Raw genomic sequence first — 21907 nt, 5'->3', positions numbered from 1 at the left:
GGCCTGAGGTGACACAAGAGTCACAGACACCCAAGATGGTGACCAAATGGAGGAATGCAGCAGAGTGGGTCCCTAAAGACGTGGCCATGCTTTCCCCCTGTTTACCACCAGAGGGTGCCATCTTGCCTGCTCTAGGGGCAGAGACATCTAAATCCCCACTCACCGGCCCTGGCCTGCAGTACTGGAACCTCAAGTCTTCAAAATATGGGCCTGAGGGGGACAGTAAACCCTTGGGGAGAAAACCAGATAAGCAAAGGTGCAGGGGCCCTTCCTGACCCCGCAGGGACCTTCGTGCCCAGAGTACCCCGGATGTTTACAGACTGGGAAACCTGGCAAAGCAGCGTGCTGGGGGTAGTCCTCCCAGAGCCCCAGTTCTCTTGTGGAACCTGGTGGCATGGCATCACTGAGGGAGATGTCCCCAGAAGTGTGGTAGGATCCAGGTTGGGGCAGCAGCGGGAGCCTGGAGTGGTGGAGGGACCCAGCTCCTCCTGGGTGCCCAGCACATGATGACTATATGTGACTGGGGACAGAGGACTGCAGGGACCTCCCGATCTCATCCTTCTCTGAGTGTCTCCACTGTGACAGAGGCATGAAGGCCCTGGTGAGGACATCCAACTGTCACCTGACCTCAGTGCCCATGAAGGACAAAGAGGTGAAAGCCCTGATGAGGACGATCAACTGTCACCACAGCTCTAGGAGCCTGCAATGGGGAAGGGGCTTGAGGTCCTAGGTGGGGACATTTGGCTGTTACCTCCAGTCTGGGCACCTACAATGAGGCACAAGCATGAGGGACCAGATGAAGACAGTCACTTGTCACATCATCTCTGGGTGAATACATTCTGACGCAGACCTTAGGGCCTCACTGAATTGAGACAAATGTCACCTCGGCTCTGGGGCCATACAGTAGGGAAACAAGGATGACAGACCTGGGGAGGAGAGACATCTGTCACCTCATATCTGTGTGTTTATGCTGAGACAGATGCAACAGGTCCCAAGTGAGGAAAGACACCTGTCAGCTCAGCTCTGTCACCTGAGCACCTCAGCCACTGGTACTGAGATATAAAGACTTTCCACTGGCACCGAATCTCTACACTGGGACAGAAAAGGACATGTAAGGACAGCCAACAGTTCCCTCAGCTCGGGTGCCTACCACTGGGGCAGAGGCGTGCGGGCCGGGTTTGGCAGTTAATTAATTAACATTTACCTTCCGGTTGCCTTGACGAGGGGGAGGCTTAAGGACCCAGAACTGGAGAGTCGTGAGAGACAGATGAGGGTATTCGACTGTCACGTCAGCTCTGGGTCATTAAGCATAGGCAGAGGCAAGAAGGACTGGGTGGGGGAAATCAACTGTCACCTCAGCTCTGGGTTCCCACACTGCCAGAGATGACGCCAGATGAGGGCATTCAACTGTCACTGAAATCTGATTGCCTAATCTAGGGTAGAGGCAAGAGGTCCCAGCTGGGGACAGTCAGCTGTCACTTCAACTCTGGGAGCGTACACTGGGGCAGAAGCACACAGGCCCATACGGTTACCATCAACTGACAACCCAACGGTCCGCGTCTACACCGAGAGAAGGGAATGAGGGGTTAGTCGATGGCATCGACTGGCCCCTCAGCTATAGGGGCCACACTGGGACACAGGCAAGAGGGCCCAGAGGAGACCTGTGCCACCTCACACTGGTCGCCTGCACTAGGGCAGGAACATGAGGGCCTGTGACATGAGGGTCTAATCCTCTCTACGTTCCCATCAAAAAACAGTCCCGGAGAATATGAGGGACGTGCACAAGGCTGCCCCATGAGGCACAGCACACCTGGAACTGAATCCCAGGCCTCGGGCCCATCGCTCATGTGATACACCTGGGGATGGTGGCTGTGCCTCTGGACCCTCAAGGGGACTCATTAAACCACCATTTCCAAAATGCCTATTGTGAGTAAGGTGTAAACACTGTCCTCTAAGAACTAGCGGTCTGGCGGATGCCCCAGGCCTGGCCGGCAGCCCAGGAGTGCAAGTACCAGGAGCTTCCTCTAGTGGGCACCACAAGTGCAAGCGTTGCAGGAAAGACCACTCGGGAGGGCACGGTGCCCACGGCTCAGTACTCACAAATATGTGAGTGTCTGGCAGATCGTCAGCATTATTTCTAACCCCAAATTCAAAACCCGAACGCTAACCCCGGACTGCAGCGGCTAGGTCCTGAAACCAATCACCTTGATCTTGTTGAGAATGAGAATGTTGTGTATGCCAGTGAGGAAGCTACTGGATTCTAACCACGGGTCTGTCACTGCCTGGCTCAATGAGCTTTCTATGTCTTTTGAACTCTTTCTGTAGGAAGGTTTCTGTAAATGGGGTCATTGAATCAAAACAGCGGTCCCCAACCTTTTGGAACCAGGGACTGGTCCTCCTATGAGAATCTAACGCCTGAGGGTCTGAGGCGGGGCTGAGGCGGTGATGCTGGCGCTGGGGAGCGGCTGCAGATACAGATGAAACTTCCCTCGCTGGCCCGCCGCTCACCTCCTGCTGTGTGGCCCGGTTCCTAACAGGCCATCGACCAATCTGTGGCCCTGGGGTTAGGAAACCCCGGGTTAAAGGGCTCAGACATCTCTGAGGTTCCCATGCTGCCCAGCTGCTGCCCTCCAGAAAGACGGGTCCAGCTGACAGCGGTGGCCCCAGCTCTCCCAGTGCAGGTGATCAGGGTGACGTGGGTGATGTCAGGGTCGCCTTCCTGAAGGAGGCTGGAGGAGCAGGCACGGGTTTTCCCCTCCCGTCATCCGAGCGACATGGGACATGGTGCGCACGCCCTCCCACTCGGAGAGCAGACTGCGAGGACAGGCATCGGAAGGCTGAGCCTCGCTGGCTTCGGCTCGTCACACTCTGGTGTTTTCCCTGTATGTTCTCTGCCTCCGTGTTTCTAAAAGGCACATATATCAACTTTAAAACAATTTCTAATTACGCGCCCAGATCCACCTGCCTCTTCCCAGGCTTCAGAAATCCCACCACAAGGCGTGAAATAGGTGAAGGGATTAAGAGGTAGAAATTGGCAGTTGCAAAATAGCCACGGGGATGTAAAGTAACTCATAGAGAACACAGTCAATGATATTGTAATAACTAAGTATGGTGCCAGGTGAGTACTAGACTTATGGAGAGGGGGTCACCTTGTAAGTTATATAAATGTCTAACCACCATGTTGTACACTCGAAACTAATATAAAATAATATTGAATGTCAACTGTAATTGGGAAAAAAAAAACCTTTAAAAAAAGAAATCCAACTGCAGGGGACCAGCGTAACCACAGCCTTCCAAGTCTGGGAAGCTAGAATTTCCCACCAGAGTCAGAGTCTTCTGGGGTGCGGCATAAATAGGGTTGGGGGCGGGGCAGGCAGGGCTCCTCCCATTTGGCGGTCTGGAGGCTCCCCCTGAACGCACATCGGAGGCGGAGCCAGCGAGGCCCCTCCCACTACAGGCTCGAGGACACGCTGAGGGCGGGGCCGCACTGGGCTAGGGGCGGGGCTTCTGCGGACCCACCCAACCTGGCCACGGAGAGGCACCCCACTAGTTTATGACAGGGGTGGCGCCGGAGGGCTGTAGCCCCGCCCTGAGCCGCCATTGCGGGGCCTTCGGGGCCTGTGGGGCCGTTCTTCCACAGCTTTCTTGTCTCTTGTCGCGGAGCGGAGCAGGGCGTCCAGCCTAACAGGGCTGCCTCGGACTGCGCTCGCATCTTCCCACGGCCAGGCAAGTCTCCATCCCACCCAGCTCGCGTCCCCCGCCCCGGGGAGCCTCCCAAACGAGGAGCCCGCGTCTGAGAAACACATCCACTGTCCAGCCCCCAAGGCTCCCGTGGGCGCGATCGATCAACGTGTCTCCGAATCCCGTCCCGACAGGACTTCTCTCCGCATTCCCGCGCAGCCTGGTCGGGAGGTTGGTGCACCCATCGCGCCCGTCCCGCCGCAGGGGCCCAGCTCTGGCTCATCCCCGATCCCCGCTCAAATCTGCTCTTCTGCTTTGTTGCCTCCAGAGCGCACGGTCCCCAAACAGTACTCCTGCCGGCGGCCCCAACCCAGCGGGAGAGGTGGACATGAGGTTGGCAGGTGGGTGGCTTCCACAGTGAACGGAAGGGAGTTGGAAAGGGGACCCCGCTGGAGGCCCGGGTACCCAGGGGCCCGCGTCTGGAGGGGCTCAGGTGGACCGCTGGGTTTGCTTTTGGAAACGGAGGACTCTGCACAAGCACTCATCCTATGACCTTGAACGAATCCTTTAACTTCTCAGGATTTCAGCTCCGCAAGCTGTGAGATGAGCATTAGGACAGTCACAATCTCCCGACTCGGATAACTGGCTGCCGTTTGGAAAATGAGTTAGAGAGAGGCCCCAGGGAGCGTGGGGGCTGGGTGCAGAGGGGCAGGGTGCAGAGGCGAAGAGGCCGTGGTCTTAGAGGAGAAACTGGGCAAAGTGGCTGTGGCGTTAGATATGAACCTGGTGCTAGCCCTGCCGTCACCTTGCCAGGGAAAGTGAAGATGGCTCCGGGACAGACACCTTGGGGGTGGAGAGCAGAACTCGGACCGGAGTTCAGACCTGCTAAGGTTGCAGCGTTAGGAGTGTATTCCAGTGCAGCTGCCTAGCGAGGGACTGGCTGGGACAGTGCAGCCTGCAGCTGGGGCAGGAAAATAGAGCCGCTGCTCCCTGGGGGTTAATTCAAGGCCGGGAGTAGACGAGAGCACTTATAGGAAGGGTAGTGAAAGAGGGGAAAGTGTAGGCAAGGAAGGCAGCCTGGGACCGAAAAGTCGCTTTTCAGGGGAGGGTAGAGGAGGATGATTGGAGCAAGGAGGACGAGGGGTGTCCAGATAGGGTCACTGCACTGTCCTGGAGGCCAGCGGAAAAGCGTTTCTAGCAGGACTGCCTGGGCACCCACCTGAGAAATCAAGATCAGGGCTGACAGGTGACCTGGGGAGTTGACACTAAGAAGGTCACCTGTTCCAGTGGGGTGATGGAGGCAAAGCCAGGTTGGAGTAGGCTCAGAGTGGGAGGTAAGACTATGGAAAGAGCCAGTTTTGATGACTTTGGGGAGCTGACGGGAAGAGGAAGTTAGGGGAGAGGGCTCAGCGTCTGGATAGCATGTGATTCTGTGTTTTCCACGCCTGCCAGGGAGAACCAAGCCAGAGCCTTCCTTGCACTTGGGACTCAGTTTCCTCCTTCCACCTGCCAGGCGCTCGAGTCCCCCTCTCTGGCCTGGTGGATGGTGACAGGTCTCCACCTTCCCGTCCTCTAATCACTTCTTCCCAAGTGGGTGGGAGATCTGGCCGTGAGAGGCCCTAGGGTCATTTGGGAGCTCACTGGCATCTGAGGCGACCTCGCCTTGTCTGTCCTGCCTCCAGGCCCCCTCCGAATCGTGGCCCTGGTTGTCACTGTGGGTGTCACCTGGATCGCACTGAGCATCCTCCTGGGTGGGCCCGGCAGCCACTTTCCTCGCATCCAGCAGCTCTTCACCAGTGAGTGTGGGACTCTTCCTCGCCCCGCTACAGAGGCCACCGGGGCAGCCACCTGTGCCTGCAGGCTGAGGCTAAGGGTGGGGGCGGGGGCCTGGGTTTTCTGTCTCTTACTGGCAGGCCCAAGTGAGGGGCGGGGGGACTTATGCTAAACATTGGGGTCGATGGCCTGGGGGGTCCCTACATGCTTTCCACTGAGCTCCGACATGGGGAGGGGACTCTACACCTTGGTACGGGTGACGGGTCACCTGAGTACTTTTTACACTTCCAACTTACCCTTTTCCCAGAGCAGGGAGCTTTGCATCTGAACATCGTTTAGACTTGAGCAGGAACATGCCAGGGTCAGCCTGGCTTAGCGCTTGGCCCCCGAGCCTGCTGCCCCACCACGCTGACCTCATGGTGCAGGCCCCAGGAGGCCCTCACGCTAACAGAAGCAATTATCTTTGCCCACAGGCCCAGAGAGCTCAGTGACCGCAGGTAAGGCTCCCTTCACCTCCCTGCTCCTCCCCTGGGCCCGCCCCTAATACAACTTTCGGGATCCAGGGTTTCTAGTCTCCGTTTAGCCCCACCCCCACTGGCCCTCACAGCCCGCTGGAGTTGCTCGAATGCTGTGAAGCTAGAACACAAAGTCACCCGCTTCCAGAACACACTGGCGGGACAGGCATAGAGTAGAATAGACAGTCGCATTCCGAAGGGGAAATATCGGAAGGAATAAAGGGGTCACCAGTCCCAAGCAAGTCCAAAACCCAGCAAAGCGAATGCCATTAGGGCTCAAGGCCTGAGAAGAGTCCTCTGTGGCCTGATTCTCTGTCCTCTGGGCCCACCAGTGGCGGTCGGGGGCGCCCTTTGGAATGAAGGGATGGTCTTACCCTTGCTCCGGGCCTGCGTTATCTCTGGCCTCTGCAGCCAGCGCTTTGCCATCCGTGTCACCCCTCCTTCCATCCCGTCTCTGTCCCTTTCAGTCCAGGCCAGCAGTGTTTGTGCTGTTATAAAATTCTCAGAAACCTCTGAGGATCTAAGCTCTAAGGGTCTCCCACATGTTTTCTGATGAGCGCATCTGTTCCGGGCTTCTGCGGATGGAGTTGAGTGGATCCGCAGGTCACACGCGTCAGCTCTTTGGCCAACAGTGTGAGGCCCCACCTTTGGGGTTCTCTCCAGAGCATGCTTTCTCGCTTTGTGCAGTATGGTTAGGCTGAGAGTTTTCCAGATCTTCACGTCCTGGTTCCCTTATGCTTAACAGTGCCTTTCTCGCTTGACTCTCTCCTTTTACACCTTTCCGTGAGATGATTCCAGGGAAGCCAGGCCCTCAACACTCTCCTTGGAAATGTCCTCAGCGAAATATCCAAGTTCAGCATGTAGAAGTCCTACCTTCCCACAGAACAGCCTTTAATGTAAACGATCTAGCTGCATTCTGATCATCATTATACACGTTTTCTCCGAAGCGATAGATTTCTCTGCCGCTCTTCACCTTTCTTGGCCGTTGCCACAATCACTTTGAACATCCACATTTCCACCAATAGTCTCTTCAAGGCAATCTAGGCCTTTGCTGCCATGCACCTCAAAATTCTCCAGCCTCTAAGCATTACCCAGTTCCAAAGCCATGCCCACATTTTTAGGGGTTTGTTACAGCAGCACCCCACTTCCCAGTATAGAAATCTGTATCGATTTCCTGGGGCTTCCATACCCTTCGAAGACTCTAGGGTCGGGTCCTTCTGCCTCCTCCAGCTTCTGGTGGCTCCAGATGTCCCTCGGCTCATGGCCACATCACTCCAGTCTCTGCCTCTGTCTTCACATGGCATCCCCCGTGTGCCTGTGTCTCTCCTTTGTCTGTCATAAGGACACTTGCCATCGGATTTAAGGCCATTCTACTCCAGGATGATCTCATTTTAATGGATCGTATCTTCAGTGACCCCGTTTCCAAATAGGGTGGCATTGGGAGGTACTGGGAGTTAGAACTTCAACGAATCTTTCGTGGGGACGCAGCTCGACCTGTGACAGAGGCCGTCCTCCTCCTGTTCTCCCGCCGCCACCCGCGTGGACCAGGAGCTCTCTTCGGCAATCCGTCTGGCCATGTTCTCATCTGTGTAGTTGCCCTCCGCGCTATCCCCTCTTCCCCTTTGGCAAGTGGCAGAAAAGCCTCCCTGGAGTCCCTGTCACCTTGCCCTGAGGCCATCCCCAGAAGATACAAAGTGTCTGTGGAAGTGTCCCTGGCCTCTACCTGAGCCATGTCCCCTCCCCCCTAGTGGTCCCTTGCGCTGTGATCACTCATTCCTCCCTATGGGTTGGTCCTGACCTCCCCTCTCAGACCTTGGGTGACGCCAGGGCCAGGCCCATGGGTCACCCTTTCTGTCCCTGCCCAGAGCCACGGGCCAGGAAGTACAAGTGTGGCCTGCCCCAGCCATGTCCTGAAGAGCACCTGGCCTTCCGCATGGTCAGTGGGGCTGCCAATGTCATCGGACCCAAGATCTGCCTCGAGGACAAGATGTAAGCTCCTTGGGGTGGACAGGGTGGGGGCGGGGGACAGAATGGGGGGTTGGAAGCTGGGTCTGCAAGGGCCGAGGGTCATGTGAGGGCAAGCAGGGCAGACATGCCACCGGAGGGCTCTGTCCCCCTGCTAGGCTCATGAGCAGTGTCAAGGACAATGTGGGCCGTGGACTGAACATCGCCCTGGTAAATGGTGAGTTCCCCGGGATGTGGGGTGACAGTTCAGTCCAGGAAGGCAGAGCCCTGCTGTGGCTGCTCCCCATGAGGAGTCGTCCGGGTATTGTCTTGGCCCACCCCTCCCCCCTGCCCTCCAGAGTGCCCGGGGAGGTGAGGAAGGGCTCTGCACTAGCCAAAGGCTCCACCTAAGTGATCCAATGACAAAAAGCGTGGTAGCAGTAAAGAATTAGAAGTTTCCAGGGAGTGGAAGGGTGCTTCGTGGGGAGCCCCTGGCGGGCCCCAAACGCCAAACAGATGCTCTGCAGCCTCAGGTGGGCCGCAGCTCTGTGAACAAGGGGCATGGGCGTAGAGGGACATTTCTAAAGCTTCCGGAAGAGCAGCACTCAGTGGCCTTGCCGTGCCATGCTATGAGCCTGGTCTGGGGGGACCGAGGGGGTGGAGCGGAGTTGCCCTGGCAGCTTGCCCAGGAGGATTCCTGTTCTCCCTCTTGCCCCAGGGGTCAGCGGTGAACTCATTGAGGCCCGGGCCTTCGACATGTGGGCAGGAGGTGAGTGGCCATCATGGGTCCCCAGCTTTTGGCTGAGCAGCAGAATGGCTGGGTGTCCCTCCCTTGAAATGTCACTTTCTCTGTCCATTCGCTGGCAGCTTCTCGAGCACTTCCTTGGGTTCAGAAAACGCAGGGGAGGGACAGGTGTGTCATATGGACGGCCCTGGCTTCGTATACCAGTTTGCTCCTGTACTTACTCGGTGACTCTTAGTGGAGCGTGTCCCTGGCCCGATCCCTACTTTAAGTGTTCTCGTTTGGAGGACAGGGGTTGGTTGGGGAGAGGTGCTCAGTGGTACCTGATGCTCTGTGTTCAATGGGACCTGTCCCCCAAGATGTCAACGACCTGCTGAAGTTTATTCGGCCACTGCATGAAGGCACCCTGGTGTTTGTGGCATCCTACGACGACCCGGCTACCAAGTAAGTGGTTGCTGAGGCCAGCCTCAGCCCTCGCCCTCCTACGGTGACGACTCACATCCCTTCCTTCTGTGCGGCAGGATGAATGAAGAGACCAGAAAGCTTTTCAGCGATCTAGGCAGCAAGAACGTCAAGGACCTGGCCTTCCGGGATAGCTGGGTGTTCGTGGGGGCCAAGGGCGTGCAGAACAAGAGCCCCTTCGAGCAGGTATGGGTGAATAGCCTGCCACCTCTGCTTCCCAGCCCAGAGCAGCTGGCCTGCCCCTTCCGCCTGCATCCCGTGAGGTCCCCTTCTGCTCACGCTGCTGCCTTTCCTGAATTCTCCCCTAGCACCCCAACCCGGACAGCCCTGGCCCCCTCCCGGTCTGCGCAGGGAGGGGCGGTGACTGATTTTCCCATCCTGTATGGATTTCACCCTAAACGGTCTTTATATGACAAAGCTTTCACATTGGCAAGATTCACAACTAAGAAACTTTTCTCCCAAACATCTTCAAGATATCCTGTCCTATCGCTCCAAAACCCAGCACCCCGATTCAACCTGCGTGCCCCTTTCCCACCAGCCCTGGCTCCATCCGGCCGACCGCTCCTCTGGGGCAGCACGAGTCAGGCCCCGTGCGAGGGGCTGGCTCGCCAGCCCTAGGCGCCATCCTCATTCTCGGGAGCCTCCCAGCCCTGTGAAAGCCATACTGTCCCTGGGGCCTGCTCCCCACAGCAGGACAAGACAAACAGGCTGTTCCAGTGTTTTCTGGAAAGCTCTGGCTGCCAAAAGAGCAGCTTAGCCTCCAAAGAAGAAACACCCCCTCTGACGTTGCTTTTCCCGCAGCTTCCGGCAGCTCCGTGTGGGCTGGGTGAAGGCGGGGGACACACTCACACACCCCCTCCTTACCTCCCTGGTGTGTGCCAGGCCCCAAAAAGTCGACACCCCCCACACGCACTCCACCTGTGAGGGGGCAGGCCAGTGCAGTTACTGCCATTTTTAAGTGAGAGAATCGAGGAGCCGAGACAGACAGAGGGGGCGAGTCATTGAGAGTGCACGGTTGATTGACACCGGCTCAAGAGGATTGAAAACTGTCTGTCCCCTGCGCCTGAGGGCTGAGGCTGTAACTCCCTGCTCCCCTGACCCCCACAGCATGTGAAGAACAGTAAGCACACCAATAAGTACGAAGGCTGGCCCGAGGCGCTGGAGATGGAGGGCTGCATTCCGAGGCGGACCATGGCCAGCTAGCCGGCTGAGCGCGAGGACCAGGCTAAGGGAGGCTGTGTGTGCACCTGGCCCACAAGGCAGCAGTGACAGCGGCGCGAGCACAGGGCCGAGGCCCGACCCCACGCCCAGCCAGGGGTGCTCTCTTGCCCCGACACATCAGGGATCCAAGGTGATGACTGGTGACCAGAACAGGACTGGTGGTGGGGGCTCCAAGGGCCGACCCCACCGCTCTTTGTCAGGGGAGCCCAGGTACTCATCTCTTGTTCTGAAGCTGCTTCCCTGGTCAGCCTCCACCCAATTTGCAAGCACCCCTAGCTGCAAGGCGCTGGGTGCTTGCTCCTCACTGCAGAGCCAGCTACTCGGGACTTCTTCCAGAATGTCCCCAGCTGCTCTCTGCTCTGTGGGCAAGTCCTATTTCCAGTGTGATTCCTTCTGGTGAGCCACACCTGGTGGCTGTGGCAGGAGACCTGGCTGCCTCCTGCCCCACTCTGCAGGAAGGGGCCGCCTTGGAGCCTGGCGGGCTGGGGTGGCAAGATAGCAAGCCCGGTCACAGTTCCTAGTACAGCGGGTGGCGGCTCCTGTGGTTTATCAGAGAGCCCACCTTCTAGATGAACTCAATAAATTGCTGTCCCCAGTGGAATGAAGTACATTCAGTGTGGAGTCAGGGGTGGCGTCCTGGCGGGGAGGGACATGTCCCGGAGAAGGCTCAGCCACCTGCCCCCACAGCCTTAGCAGACAGCCTTTGTGTTCAGGGCTTCTGCCACTGACAGGTCCTGCTGTGGCTGAGCTATGACTCGGGTGGTGAGCAGAGAAGCTACCCAGCTGGCAGCCCCAAAGCCTGGCCTGGAAAACACAGTTCTGCTCTCTGGGGCCACAGGAAACTCACAGACTGCCTCGGACACGGCTCAGGCCTGTAGGAACATGGACAGGCTTAAAACCAGCCCAGGGGAGCCCCCCCCCAACACACACACTCACACAGCCTCCTCAAGAACTGATGTCTCTACAGCATTCGATTTTGGATGCCTTTGAAATCAGGGCTGTGAAGGGCCGAATGCATGGGCTGTTAGTCATTTTCCACAGATTATAGTTAGATTTCCCTTCATTGATTGAAAGGCTTCAAGAAACTATTAGTTTATTAGGAGTTTTGCTGGAATATCATCTCCGGGGGGCAGAGACACAGAAAGTGGTCTGGGGTCAGAGAAGAGAGAGAAGGCAGTTTGGACTTCTTAGATGAGAGGAATTGGGGCTCCAGCCAGGCAGCGTCAAGGAGGCTGTGGCAGAAGAGGAGCGAGGGGCCCAGGGACAGCCGGGAGGGAGAGGCTTTGGTTGCAATGCCAGGACCGAGAAGGGGAGCGGAGGCGTGAGGAGGGCTCAGATTGCTTGCCCAGGAGATGGTGATCATGGAAGCTGACACCCGAGCTGACCCTGTGCCAAGTGCTTTACATATTGAGCAGAAAATACAGAGCGTTCCCACACACATACACAGACTCTACTGATACATCAGCATCGCCCAGAGTCAACATAATGCTCCCCTCTTGTGCTGGGTTTGACAAATATATATTAATGTGTGTCTATCATTATAGTATTTTTTTAAACCTTTTATTATGGAAAGTTTTTAACATCCCCCAAAGTGGAGAGAATAGTATAAACGAACCCCACTGTACCTACTGGGGCTACCACGGTGATCAAATAAAAGAGAACCTCACTGAAGGGCCAGGAGGCACATAGGCCCCACTGTGTCTCTCAACTGCTGTGACTGCCTGGACTGCCTCAAACATTCGCCAAGTGCCTGCCCTGGGCCACGCACTGTTACATGCTGGGAACGCTGGAGTGAGCCCCAGTGATGGCCCCTAACTCCTCAGGGGGCTGTGCCCTCGCTAGGGGTCGTCAGAGTAACACAGATGGAAATGGCAAGCCAGTTTTATCCCCTAGTTGGCCTCACGTGGGCTGGGAATCTGATGGTGGTGTGGAGCGCAGCCCACCCAGCTTTCCGAAGTGGAGGTAAGCTTTATCCTGCAGTCCTCCTCCGCCAGGATGTCACCCACCCCACGGCCCAGCATCCTCAGTTACAAGTGCCAGAATCCCAACTCAAGGAAGCAGAAGCAAAACTAAGTAATGACAGGAAGGAGGCTTATTGTTCCTGTAATGGACGCCCAAGCCCAGGGCTGATTCCAGCTGCACGAACGTCATCGAGACATGCGCTCTCTCCATCCCTTGGCTCTGCTTTTCTCTGTGTTTGATTCCTGTTCAAACATTGTCTCCCCCAGTTAGACGGAGTGATGATAGAGGTCTCAGTTTAGCAACCCCAGCCAAAAGAAAAAGAGCTCCCACCTTCCCAATAATTCCCGTACAAGTCCCTAGGGACTAACTCTCACTGGTCCAGACCGGATTATGGGTTTATCCTTGCATTGGTCTGTGGTTGTGATTGGCTACGCCTGAGCACGTGCCCACCCCACAGGCCACAGGATGGGGTCATCCACGTGTAAACCTTGCATTCCCCCAAAGGAGAGTGAGGAGCTGTGACCTGATGCAGGGCAGACACTACACTTCCCTGTAAATACCAAATGCATCCCATCTGGGTATTTGTACGGCATATGCCTTCCGCGCATGCTTTTATCACACAGTAGTCCCCGGAGGCCTGTGCCTGGAGAGAAGGTAGCCACTCCTCTCAGAGTCACCATTAAGATCCTATTACATAATAGAATATGGTGGTGGGTGTCTCATCTGAAGTGCATTTATGCCGTTTCGGCTGTCACTATCATTCATTCTATTTGTTCCCAGTCCAGAGGACTTCTCTTTTGAAATTAGACATCATTGCCTGATTCGTAGAACCCTTCCTCCTCTTCTGGGATAAATTAATTCCTTAAATTAACTACAAGCATCCTCTTGCCTTTAATTTAGCTGTCCCTTTTTCCTGCAGAGAAGGCCTCCAAATTCCCTCATGTCAGACACCCCAGGAGCCCACTCTGGCTTTTCAGGGAAGGCCGAAGTGACTGACAATAACAGGGAGCAGCCTTCTGACTGCGTTCGCCCTGGCACCAGCTTCCATTCAAACTTCAGTCGATGTGGCATGTGCCAAGCCCAGGACCCCTTAACCCCATCTGAGAGGGACACTGCAAATGTTCCAGTACAATAAGTCCACACAGACACACACACAAATGGCTTACACCTTACTGCTCCTCTGAGGTTAAAGAACAACCTAGAACTATGGCCTCTGAATGTTTTTGATCGCCGAGATAAACCCTGTTGAACATGCGCCCCCGCTATGTGTATATCTATTTACGCATCATAAGCACATACTAATCTGAACTTTATAAAACGATAATATAATTTTTAAGACAAAATGAACTTAAATCAGTTTAAATTAATCGATTTTTGTTAAAATTATAAAGTTATTATTGATTTGAAAAATTAAAAGTAGAGATGATATGGTTTTTTTAGACATTCTCCACCACGTGTCTTTGTGCATCTCCCCGGGGCAAGTACTGGGAACTTCGGGGACCACTACTGGCTTCCATCATAGCGGGGACAAGAGGTTCTTTTGGAACAGTGGGGGCGCCGGCAGACCGAACGCAGTTGCCCTGCAGCGCTCAGGAACAAGTCCACTGATAAGCCACAGTGGGGAAAAAGGCACTCGGTCAATGTTAGAACAAAGGAAGGTGAAACTAACTAGGCCAAGCCTGGGATTTGGAGTCCGGGTTGGTTGGACACGGCCCTCCAGGCACGGGGCTGGGCGCCCAGAGAGGGAACGTGGCCGAAACCCTGACCCCGGGCATCCCAGCACTGCTAACGGCTGCGCCTGTGTGTTTGGGAATGACTGGGGCCCCTACCCGGAGCGTGTCGCCAAGGCAGCGATCACAGAAGAGTCTGAACAGCGGCACCGGCACTGCAAGAGGCTGTGCACGGCACCGAATAACTGCGACCCGGAAGGCGGCCAGGCCCGTGCGCCCACGCCAGCTCGAGGGTCCCAGATGCGTCACCTCCGGTCGGAACCCGCCCAGGCCGGGAGAGGTGACTGGGCCGCCGCGGGGGAAAGCGGGGCGAGCGCGCGAGGCGGAGCCTCGGTGGGCTGGGGGCGGGGCTTCGACTGACGGGGCGGGGCCGGGGCGGGGCCCAGGCCGGCCGAGCTCGCCAGCGTCCGCCCGCCCGGCTGGCGCTGGCGCCGGCGCCGAGCTGAGGGGCTGTGGCGGCAGGTGAGAGCCTCGGTCCTGAAAGGGCCGGCCCCGGCCCGGCTCCGTGTTCACCCGAGCAGACGGCCGGGCCCGGCGGGGAAGGGCCGCCGCCCCGCGTTTGTGAGGCCTGGAGCGGCCGCGGGGCCTGGGAGTAGCGTGAGGGCCCTTCCACCGCGACCCCGGGACCGCCAGGCGGATCGCCGGCCTGCCAGCCGCGGGGCAGTAGCGCGAGCCCGGCAGCGGCGCGCCCCCCTCCCCCTCCTCCCTCCCGGGTTCACGCCCGAGCTCTGCCCGTGCCCAGTCCTGCAACTTCCAGACTCCCAGGTAGGGAGGGGCCCCGCGTCAGCACTGCCAACTGCCCTAACATCGAACACTCGGCCGCTGTGGAAAAAGCGGCCGCCCGGGGTTCCCTTCCCTGCCTTGGGGTGCATCTGTTCAAACTCTTCTGGCCCTTCAAGCAGAAATGATGTCAGATCTGGGCCAGACCCCTCTTTCAGTGACTCAGACAGAGCTACCCGCTGTTCGGGAAGGATCAGGGTGGATGGCCCTTAGCCTCTTCTCCCTTCCGAAGTGATTCACGCCCCCCGGGGGGCTTCGGTCCCGGGCGCCTTCATCCTTTCCCTGTGACTCCCCTCCACTTTGCTCCTTACACTCCCTCTGGTTTTCCGGCCTCCCTCTTCAGCGGTGGGACCCAAGGCTGGACCAAAGCCTCTAGGGTAAGTGACCCAAACTCCAAACCAGCAGAGGCCATGGCATCCCAGAGGGGTAGAGGGGAGACTTTCCCACAGAGGAGCCCGCCACCTGGTACTTCCCCTGCCCCCCAGTCTGGGATGAGGGAGACCAGGGTCAAGGACCCGCAGGATTTAGAGAGGCCCTGGCCTCTCCCAGGATTGGGACAGGACAGGGCATGAGGCAACCAACAACTAGTGATGAAAAACCATTGTTCCAATCCTGATTGCCCCAGAGCCATCAGGTGATGTGACAATAGGGTGGGGCCCCCCAAATCGAGAAGTGGAAGTAGGCAAACCTCCTCCGTTCACCCTGAGGCTCCCACCCCCCTAGAAACACTCAGGGATTTCCAGGCCGTGGCAGGATTGTATGTGGGTGTGGGAGGAGCCCCAGGACTGCGAGCAGAGCCTCTGAGATGTGACACGAGCAGAGCCTCTGAGATGTGACACGGCGGCTCTAGGGGCTCAAACTCCGGGGCTGCCAGGGGAGTGGGAGCGCTCACGGAAGGAGAAGCCCCCTCGAAGACATGTGGCCCTCCTGCTGCCCCTTCCAGCAACTCTGGGGAGAGGGGACCTGCTCCGCTGCCAGAACCCCCTCGCACCACTGTCGACAGGTAGGATAGGCCAGGTAGCTACGGCAGCACTGCTCACAACTGCATGTCGGTGGTGGACATCAGTCCCTGGGGCCTTTGGCCCGATGGCCACCTACTGCTGCCCATGCACTCTGCCAGTTGCTCTCTGCCTGACAGATGGCACTCAAATGCCCTAACCTGTTCTCTGAGGGCCTCTCGGATCTGGCCTGAGCCAGCCTTCCCCGTCACCACCCTTTGCTCTCCCTGGTCTTGTCTCCTTGTCGCCCCTGGCAGTCCCTCAGAGATTTCATCCTGGTTATGGCACTGCCGCCGGCCCACTGTAGCTGTGTCTTGAAGCCAGTGGGGAGCAGGCTAGTGGTGACAGGATTGGGGGTGGCTTTTCCAAATCCCTTCATGTCAGGACATCTCTACAGCGCGACCGTGCTGGAGGTGAGCCCAGGGAGGTCGGCAGGTGTAGGCAGGCTGAGCAGGAACTCCTATGTGCAGGTGGCCCCTCTGGGTGAGGGACGGCAAGCTCAAGGCAGATGTCCTAGGGGAGGGGACAGCCAGATGGCACTCAAGGGCCAGCACTAGGCATTGCCTTTCCCTTCCCAGGCTTGGGGCCAGGGCCCCTGCTGAGTCTCTCAGCAGTGGGCTTCCAGGTTCCCGTGCTCCTGGGCTCACTGCTGCTCACGTTCACCAGCCACCTATGTGTGTCCCTCCTCCTCAGGAAGAGCCCTGCCATCAAGGAAGACAGCACAGGACCAGACCCCACCCATGCACCCTTCTCAAGACAACCCGAAGGCACCTGTGCAGCTGCTGTCCTAAGGAGCTGAGGGCCCAGGCACGCCATCCTGCGGGAGGAGCCATGGTGTTTAGGAGGGGTGATTCTCAGTCATGGCCTGGCCTGGGAGGCGGAAGTGGTTGCACAGCCCCCTTAGGGATGCTCAGGGCTGCCTTGCTGCTTCTCAGCCTGCCGTGGGGGGCCCAGGGAACTACCCATGCCAACCTCAGCATGGCTCTGAGCCATCCTGGGCCACCTCCAGGGGGCCGCTACCTGAGCATTGGGGATGGCTCCGTGGTGGAGTTCGAGTTCCCAGAGGAGAGCGAGGGCATCATTGTGATCTCGAGCCAGTACCCGAGTCAGAGCACCTGGCCAGGGCCCAGCCCCACGCTGAGGGTCACCTCCCTGGACCCAGAGGTGCTGACCATCAAGAATGTGAGTGCCATAACCTGGGGCAGTGGGGGCAGCTTTGTGGTGAGCATCCACTCAGGCCTGCCCGGGCTAGCCCCGCTCCACATCCAGCTTGTGGATCCCCATGAGACCCCACCCATGCTGATCGACGAGCGGAGAGATTTCTGCATCAAAGTGTCCCCTGCGGAAGACACCCCCACCACACTCGGCGCCGACCTGGTCCACTTCTCGGAGAACCCAATACTCTACTTGCTCCTGCCTCTTATCTTTGTCAACAAGTGTTCATTCGGGTGCAAAGTGGAGCTTGAGGTTCTGAAGGGGCTCCTGCAGAGCCCCCAGCCCATGCTGCTGGGCCTCCTGGGCCAGTTCCTAGTCATGCCCTTCTATGCTTTCCTGATGGCCAAGGTCTTCATGCTGCCCAAGGCCCTGGCTCTGGGCCTCATCATCACCTGCTCATCGCCCGGAGGTGGGGGGAGCTACCTCTTCAGCCTCCTCCTTGGAGGGGATGTCACCCTGGCCATCTCCATGACTTTCATCTCCACAGTGGCTGCCACTGGCTTCCTGCCACTGTCCTCAGCCATCTACAGCCGCCTGCTGAGCATCCACGAAACACTCCATGTGCCCATCTCCAAGATCCTGGGGAGCCTGCTGTTCATCGCCATCCCCATCGCAGCAGGCGTGCTGATCAAGTCCAAGCTCCCCAAGCTCTCTCAGCTGTTGCTGCAGGTCATCAAGCCCTTCAGTTTTGTGCTGCTTCTGGGAGGCCTCTTCCTGGCCTACCGCATGGGGGTCTTCATCCTGGCGGGCGTCAGGCTGCCCATCGTGCTAGTGGGCATCACCGTGCCCCTGGTCGGCCTCCTGGTGGGCTACTGCCTGGCCACATGCCTAAAGCTGCCAGTGGCCCAGCGGCGGACGGTCAGCCTTGAGGTAGGGATGCAGAACAGCCTGCTGGCTTTGGCCATGCTGCAGCTGTCCCTCCGCCGCCTTCAAGCCAACTACGCCTCCCAGGCCCCCTTCATTGTGGCACTGAGCGGCACCTCGGAGATGCTGGCCTTGGTCATTGGCCACTTCATCTACAGCAGCCTGTGCCCAGTTCCCTGAGGCCCCTGGGTCGAGCTTTTGCCACCCCTAGCCCCCACCCTCCACCCACTGTCCCACAGTTCTTGTGTACCAAAGGCCTTTAGTTCTCATGCACTATGCACTCAGAAAAATCCAGGCTTATTTTTTTTACTGGTTTTTTATTCTCCAGCTTTCAGTGCCAAAGAGGCCATGCAGAGTTAGGTAGGTGGGCACCGCCCACAAAATATATTTCAATAAAAGAGAAAAACAAGCTTGGTTCCTTCCGATCTTTGCCCTTTAGGGCCTGGGGGAGGGGGTAGGAAGGGTGTGACTGAGTAAGTGTGGACCAGGGTGGAGGACTGACTTGGGTGACACGGTGACCTGTGCCACAGACTTCCTCTCTCAGCTCTCCTTCCCCAGGCATCCTCTCTCTGTGACAGGTGGACCTCTCTGTTCTAGAAGGAGCGCCGGGAGGCTGAGGGCAGAGGCCCGCTCCCAAGCTCAGCTGTCTTTCCGCCTCCCGACGAGAGAGGAGGAGGCAGAAGGCCCCTGGACGGTGGGGCAAGCTGGGCAAGGCGGGGCCCTCTGTGGACTCGGGAGACTCGGCGACTGCTCAGACCTGCTCCACCCGCGGGCTGGGGATGCAGGGCGGTCCCGGCCGTAGGCGGGGCGAGCGGGCTCCCGGGCCTCCCTCCTCCCAAGCCCCAGCTCCCCTCCGAAGCCCACCTGGCCTAGCTCGGTCCTCCTCCCCATCCTCGCGGCCCCGCGGCGCCGTCACCATGGGGGACCCGTCAGCCCGGGCGGGACACCGAGAGGACTCCTCCTCCGGGAATGACAGGGTCGGGGCGGGCCGGAGGCGGGGCCGGGGCGCCGGGCGCGCCCCTCTCGCTGCTTCCGGCGGCGGCGGGCGGTTCCGGCGCGCGCCCGGGGCGGCGGCGCACGGCGGGGGGCAGTCGGGGTGCGCACCGGCGGGAGTCGACGCCGCCGCGGCCGTCATGCAGCTAACGGTGAAGGCGCTCCAGGGCCGCGAGTGCAGCCTGCAGGTAGCGTGGCGGCGTCCCCGCCGCCCGGCCGGGTAGCGCTCGCGCCCCCTCCCCCCACCGGGCGCAGGGCCGGGCCGAGGGCTGGGACGCAGCGGGCGGGCCAGCCACGCCGGGGAGGCCGGGAGAGGAGCCCTCGGCCGGGCCCGCGGGCTCAACCCCTGTTCCCACCCTCGGCCCGGCCAGGTGTCGGAGGACGAGCTGGTGTCCACACTGAAACATCTGGTCTCCGAAAAGCTGAACGTCCCCGTGCGCCAGCAGCGGCTGCTGTTCAAGGGCAAGGCCCTGGCAGGTAACGGGGAGAGGAGACGGCCAGGGAGCCCCGCAGGAAGTCGGGGGACGGGGTGTCCAGGCCGAGCCAGGGCGGCAGTGTGATAGATGGAACATCGATCGCCCACTTGACCCTCGCGGCGGTGGCGGAACCCTCCTGAGCCAGACGCCGCAGCACTCCCTGAGCCCACCCCCACCTCTGTGGGTAACGACTTCATCCATCTCTTTTTGGCAGATGGGAAAAGACTCTCCGATTACAGCATTGGGCCCAATTCCAAGCTCAACCTAGTGGTCAAACCTCTGGAGAAGGTGCTGCTGGAAGAAAGCGCAGCCGCCCGCAGACTGGCCGAGGCCCCACCCCCACGCCCGCCGGCCTGGCAGCTGATCGCCAAAGTTTTGGCCCGCCATTTCAGTGCCGCAGATGCCAGCAGAGTCCTGGATCAGCTACAGAGGGTGAGAAGGGTAGCCCCAGACGTCCGCTCTTGTCCGAGCTGCTCCCAGCCCCTGCCTCTGTCCCTGTGTACCCCCGCCGGCAGTCCTTGAACCCTCCTGGCCTTTTCTCCTCAGGATTATGAGAGGTCCCTGAGCCGCCTGACCCTGGATGACATCGAACGTTTAGCTAGCCGCTTCCTGCACCCCGAAGTCACTGAAGCTATGGAGAAAGGGTTCTCCAAATAGGATTCATGGAGTGTGGGGACGAACCTGGCCAGGCTGCAAGCTGCATGTAGCATTAAATGTGTTCTCATGTTGCAATTTGGCTCATAATAATAATAGCTGGCAGGTACCCAGGTACCTGTACCCAGCTCTTGCTAGGTGCCAGGCACCACTCAAAGCACTTGACCTGGGTTTGCTCCCGCACCTTGCACAGGAGGTGAGACAGCCCAGGCTCCTAGCAGTGAAGCGGGGGAGCCAGAATCCGACTCGAGCCAGCTTCTAGAAGTGCCTCAGGATGACAAGGAGGAAGGGGCTGCTCAGAAGATTCCGAGGGATGGGCTTTGGCATTTTGTGTTTAGCCCACTGAGAATAAACCCTCAAGTGACTCCTTTCCAGACCTCTGGCAGGTCTGGTATTGGCAGGAGGCCAAGTGACCGCCCGCCCTGGGCCCCCTCAGCTGCTGCCACCAGTGTGCGCTCGATGAAGGAAAAGCAGGTTGGGGAGTCGGGGATGAACATCGCTCAGCTCTGTGGTGTGACCTCAGGCAAGTCCCTGTATTGTGTTGGTCCCCAGCCATTGACTGCCCAGTGAGGCCGCTCCTTAAACCTCGATTTCCTTCATCCCTACCCCAGCCCCCAGGGGGAGGGCGGTGTCTACAGCAGTCACCCCCCTTTGTGTTCCGCAAACAGACTGAGGCCAAAAGCCAAGCGTTAGCCAAGCGTGGCCCAGAGATGGGGGTTCCCGGCCCTTCCTGTCACAGGTCTTCCCTGAGCACCCCCTCTGCTTGTCTCTCCCTGGACGCAGGCAGTTCTTGCTCCTTGGAGACGACAGGTGACAGCAAGGCGGTGGCAGAGCCAGGCCTCAGCCAGGCCCCCGCACCGTGTGTTCACCCACAGTGTAGAAGCGGACCCTTCCCTGACACGTGTGCGCGGGGGTTTCGCCTTGCACACCCTCGCTGCCTGAGAGGGATCTGGGGGTGCCAGGGAGGGGGCAGAAGCACGGGCCGGTGGCACTGGTCCTCCCACCCTGCCTGGTGTGTGGGCATTAGAGGTCATCTAGGCAGCTGCTTCTTGGAGGAGGGCGCCCAGTGCAGGTGAGGCTGGAAGGGAGCCATGTGCACGGGAGGATGCTCCAGCCCCACCACCCTCCCTGTCCGAGACCCTCCTGCCCAGGCCTTGGGCGAATGCTGAGTCTCTGGGCTGAGATGACAAGCCCGAGGGGCGAAGGCTTTGAAGAGCAAACGGAAGCCCCTGGCCTCACCTGAGAGCTGGGCCCGCTTAGGAGCCTATGTGGTCTGGCGGCTCGTGTGATAGACTTGGCTCTCATTTATTTTGAGTCAGGAAGTTCATGTTGAAATTTTAAATAGCACTAAAGGTGAATGTGAGACTTTGACTTTGATCCAAAAAGAACTATATTAGCTAGGCTGCTTTCGGTTTCCAATAATTGGTTTAACCATAAGGGAAATTGGTTTAAACAATAAAGGAAACTTACTGGTTTACAAAACTAAGAAGTCCAGGGGTATTGGCAGCAGATGAATAATTTCACCAAATACCCAGTTTCTTCCTACCTCCCCTCTGCACTCTGCAGTGTCTGCTTCGTCCCAGGCCGCCGCCTCAGGATCCAAAGTTGGCTGCCTGCAGCTTCCACTGAATCCCTCACTCACAGCCAGCAGGGAGCACCTTCCAGCAAGGAGCACCTTCGCGCCCCATAGTGTAGCTTCTTTCCCGGACGCCCCCAGCAAATAAATGCTGTCCTTTCATTGGTCAGAACTGGGTCATGCCTCCAATCATTTTGGCTGGGGGTGGGGTGGGGCGGGGCGCGTGGTGGGAGGCCAGTCTCTGGACACCTATGGTCTGTGGGAGGGGGAGAGACATTCTCGACAAAAGCCAGGTCCTCGGGGAGGGCTGAATGGTGCCCC

At 58.4% G+C, this 21907-nt stretch overlaps 3 protein-coding genes across 8 annotated transcripts; all 3 read left to right on the top strand.

Annotated features, from left to right (window-relative positions):
• The first annotated feature begins 3569 nt into the window (after positions 1-3569).
• Positions 3570-11884, top strand: FAM3A (FAM3 metabolism regulating signaling molecule A). 2 transcript variants are annotated; one of them, XM_016123838.2, is made up of 10 exons: positions 3570-3726; positions 4010-4082; positions 5364-5477; positions 5928-5951; positions 7835-7958; positions 8093-8151; positions 8632-8682; positions 9015-9099; positions 9177-9303; positions 10225-11884. In XM_016123838.2, exons 2-10 carry the CDS (start codon positions 4070-4072, stop codon positions 10318-10320), a joined length of 693 nt encoding a protein of 230 aa, XP_015979324.1. In that variant the 5' UTR covers positions 3570-3726; positions 4010-4069; the 3' UTR covers positions 10321-11884. The 2 variants fall into 2 exon arrangements, with proteins under 2 accessions (XP_015979324.1, XP_036082971.1); XM_036227078.1 differs by lacking the exon at positions 3570-3726 and adding an exon at positions 3733-3912.
• Positions 11885-14434: 2550 nt separating this feature from the next.
• SLC10A3 (solute carrier family 10 member 3) lies at positions 14435-18297 on the top strand. 5 transcript variants are annotated; one of them, XM_016123801.2, is made up of 3 exons: positions 14499-14795; positions 15154-15187; positions 16502-18297. In XM_016123801.2, the coding sequence occupies exon 3, from the start codon at positions 16640-16642 to the stop codon at positions 18065-18067; it is 1428 nt and encodes a 475-aa protein (XP_015979287.2). In that variant the 5' UTR covers positions 14499-14795; positions 15154-15187; positions 16502-16639; the 3' UTR covers positions 18068-18297. The 5 variants fall into 5 exon arrangements, with proteins under 5 accessions (XP_015979306.2, XP_015979287.2, XP_015979298.2 ...); XM_016123825.2 differs by lacking the exon at positions 14499-14795 and adding an exon at positions 15754-15813 and having other exon boundaries at positions 14802-15187; XM_016123792.2 differs by lacking the exon at positions 14499-14795 and adding an exon at positions 15661-15813 and having other exon boundaries at positions 14802-15187.
• Positions 18298-18932: 635 nt separating this feature from the next.
• On the top strand, positions 18933-21755 carry UBL4A (ubiquitin like 4A). Its single transcript, XM_016123771.2, has 4 exons — positions 18933-19068; positions 19252-19357; positions 19571-19788; positions 19903-21755. Exons 1-4 carry the CDS (start codon positions 19021-19023, stop codon positions 20011-20013), a joined length of 483 nt encoding a protein of 160 aa, XP_015979257.1. The 5' UTR covers positions 18933-19020; the 3' UTR covers positions 20014-21755.
• The last annotated feature ends 152 nt before the right edge of the window (positions 21756-21907 follow it).

This window comes from Rousettus aegyptiacus, unplaced genomic scaffold, assembly GCF_014176215.1.
Source record: "Rousettus aegyptiacus isolate mRouAeg1 unplaced genomic scaffold, mRouAeg1.p scaffold_m13_p_9, whole genome shotgun sequence".
NCBI lineage: Eukaryota > Metazoa > Chordata > Mammalia > Chiroptera > Pteropodidae > Rousettus > Rousettus aegyptiacus.
The sequence above is the reverse complement of the archived record's forward strand: the minus strand, read 5'-3'. Positions and strand labels throughout refer to the sequence as shown.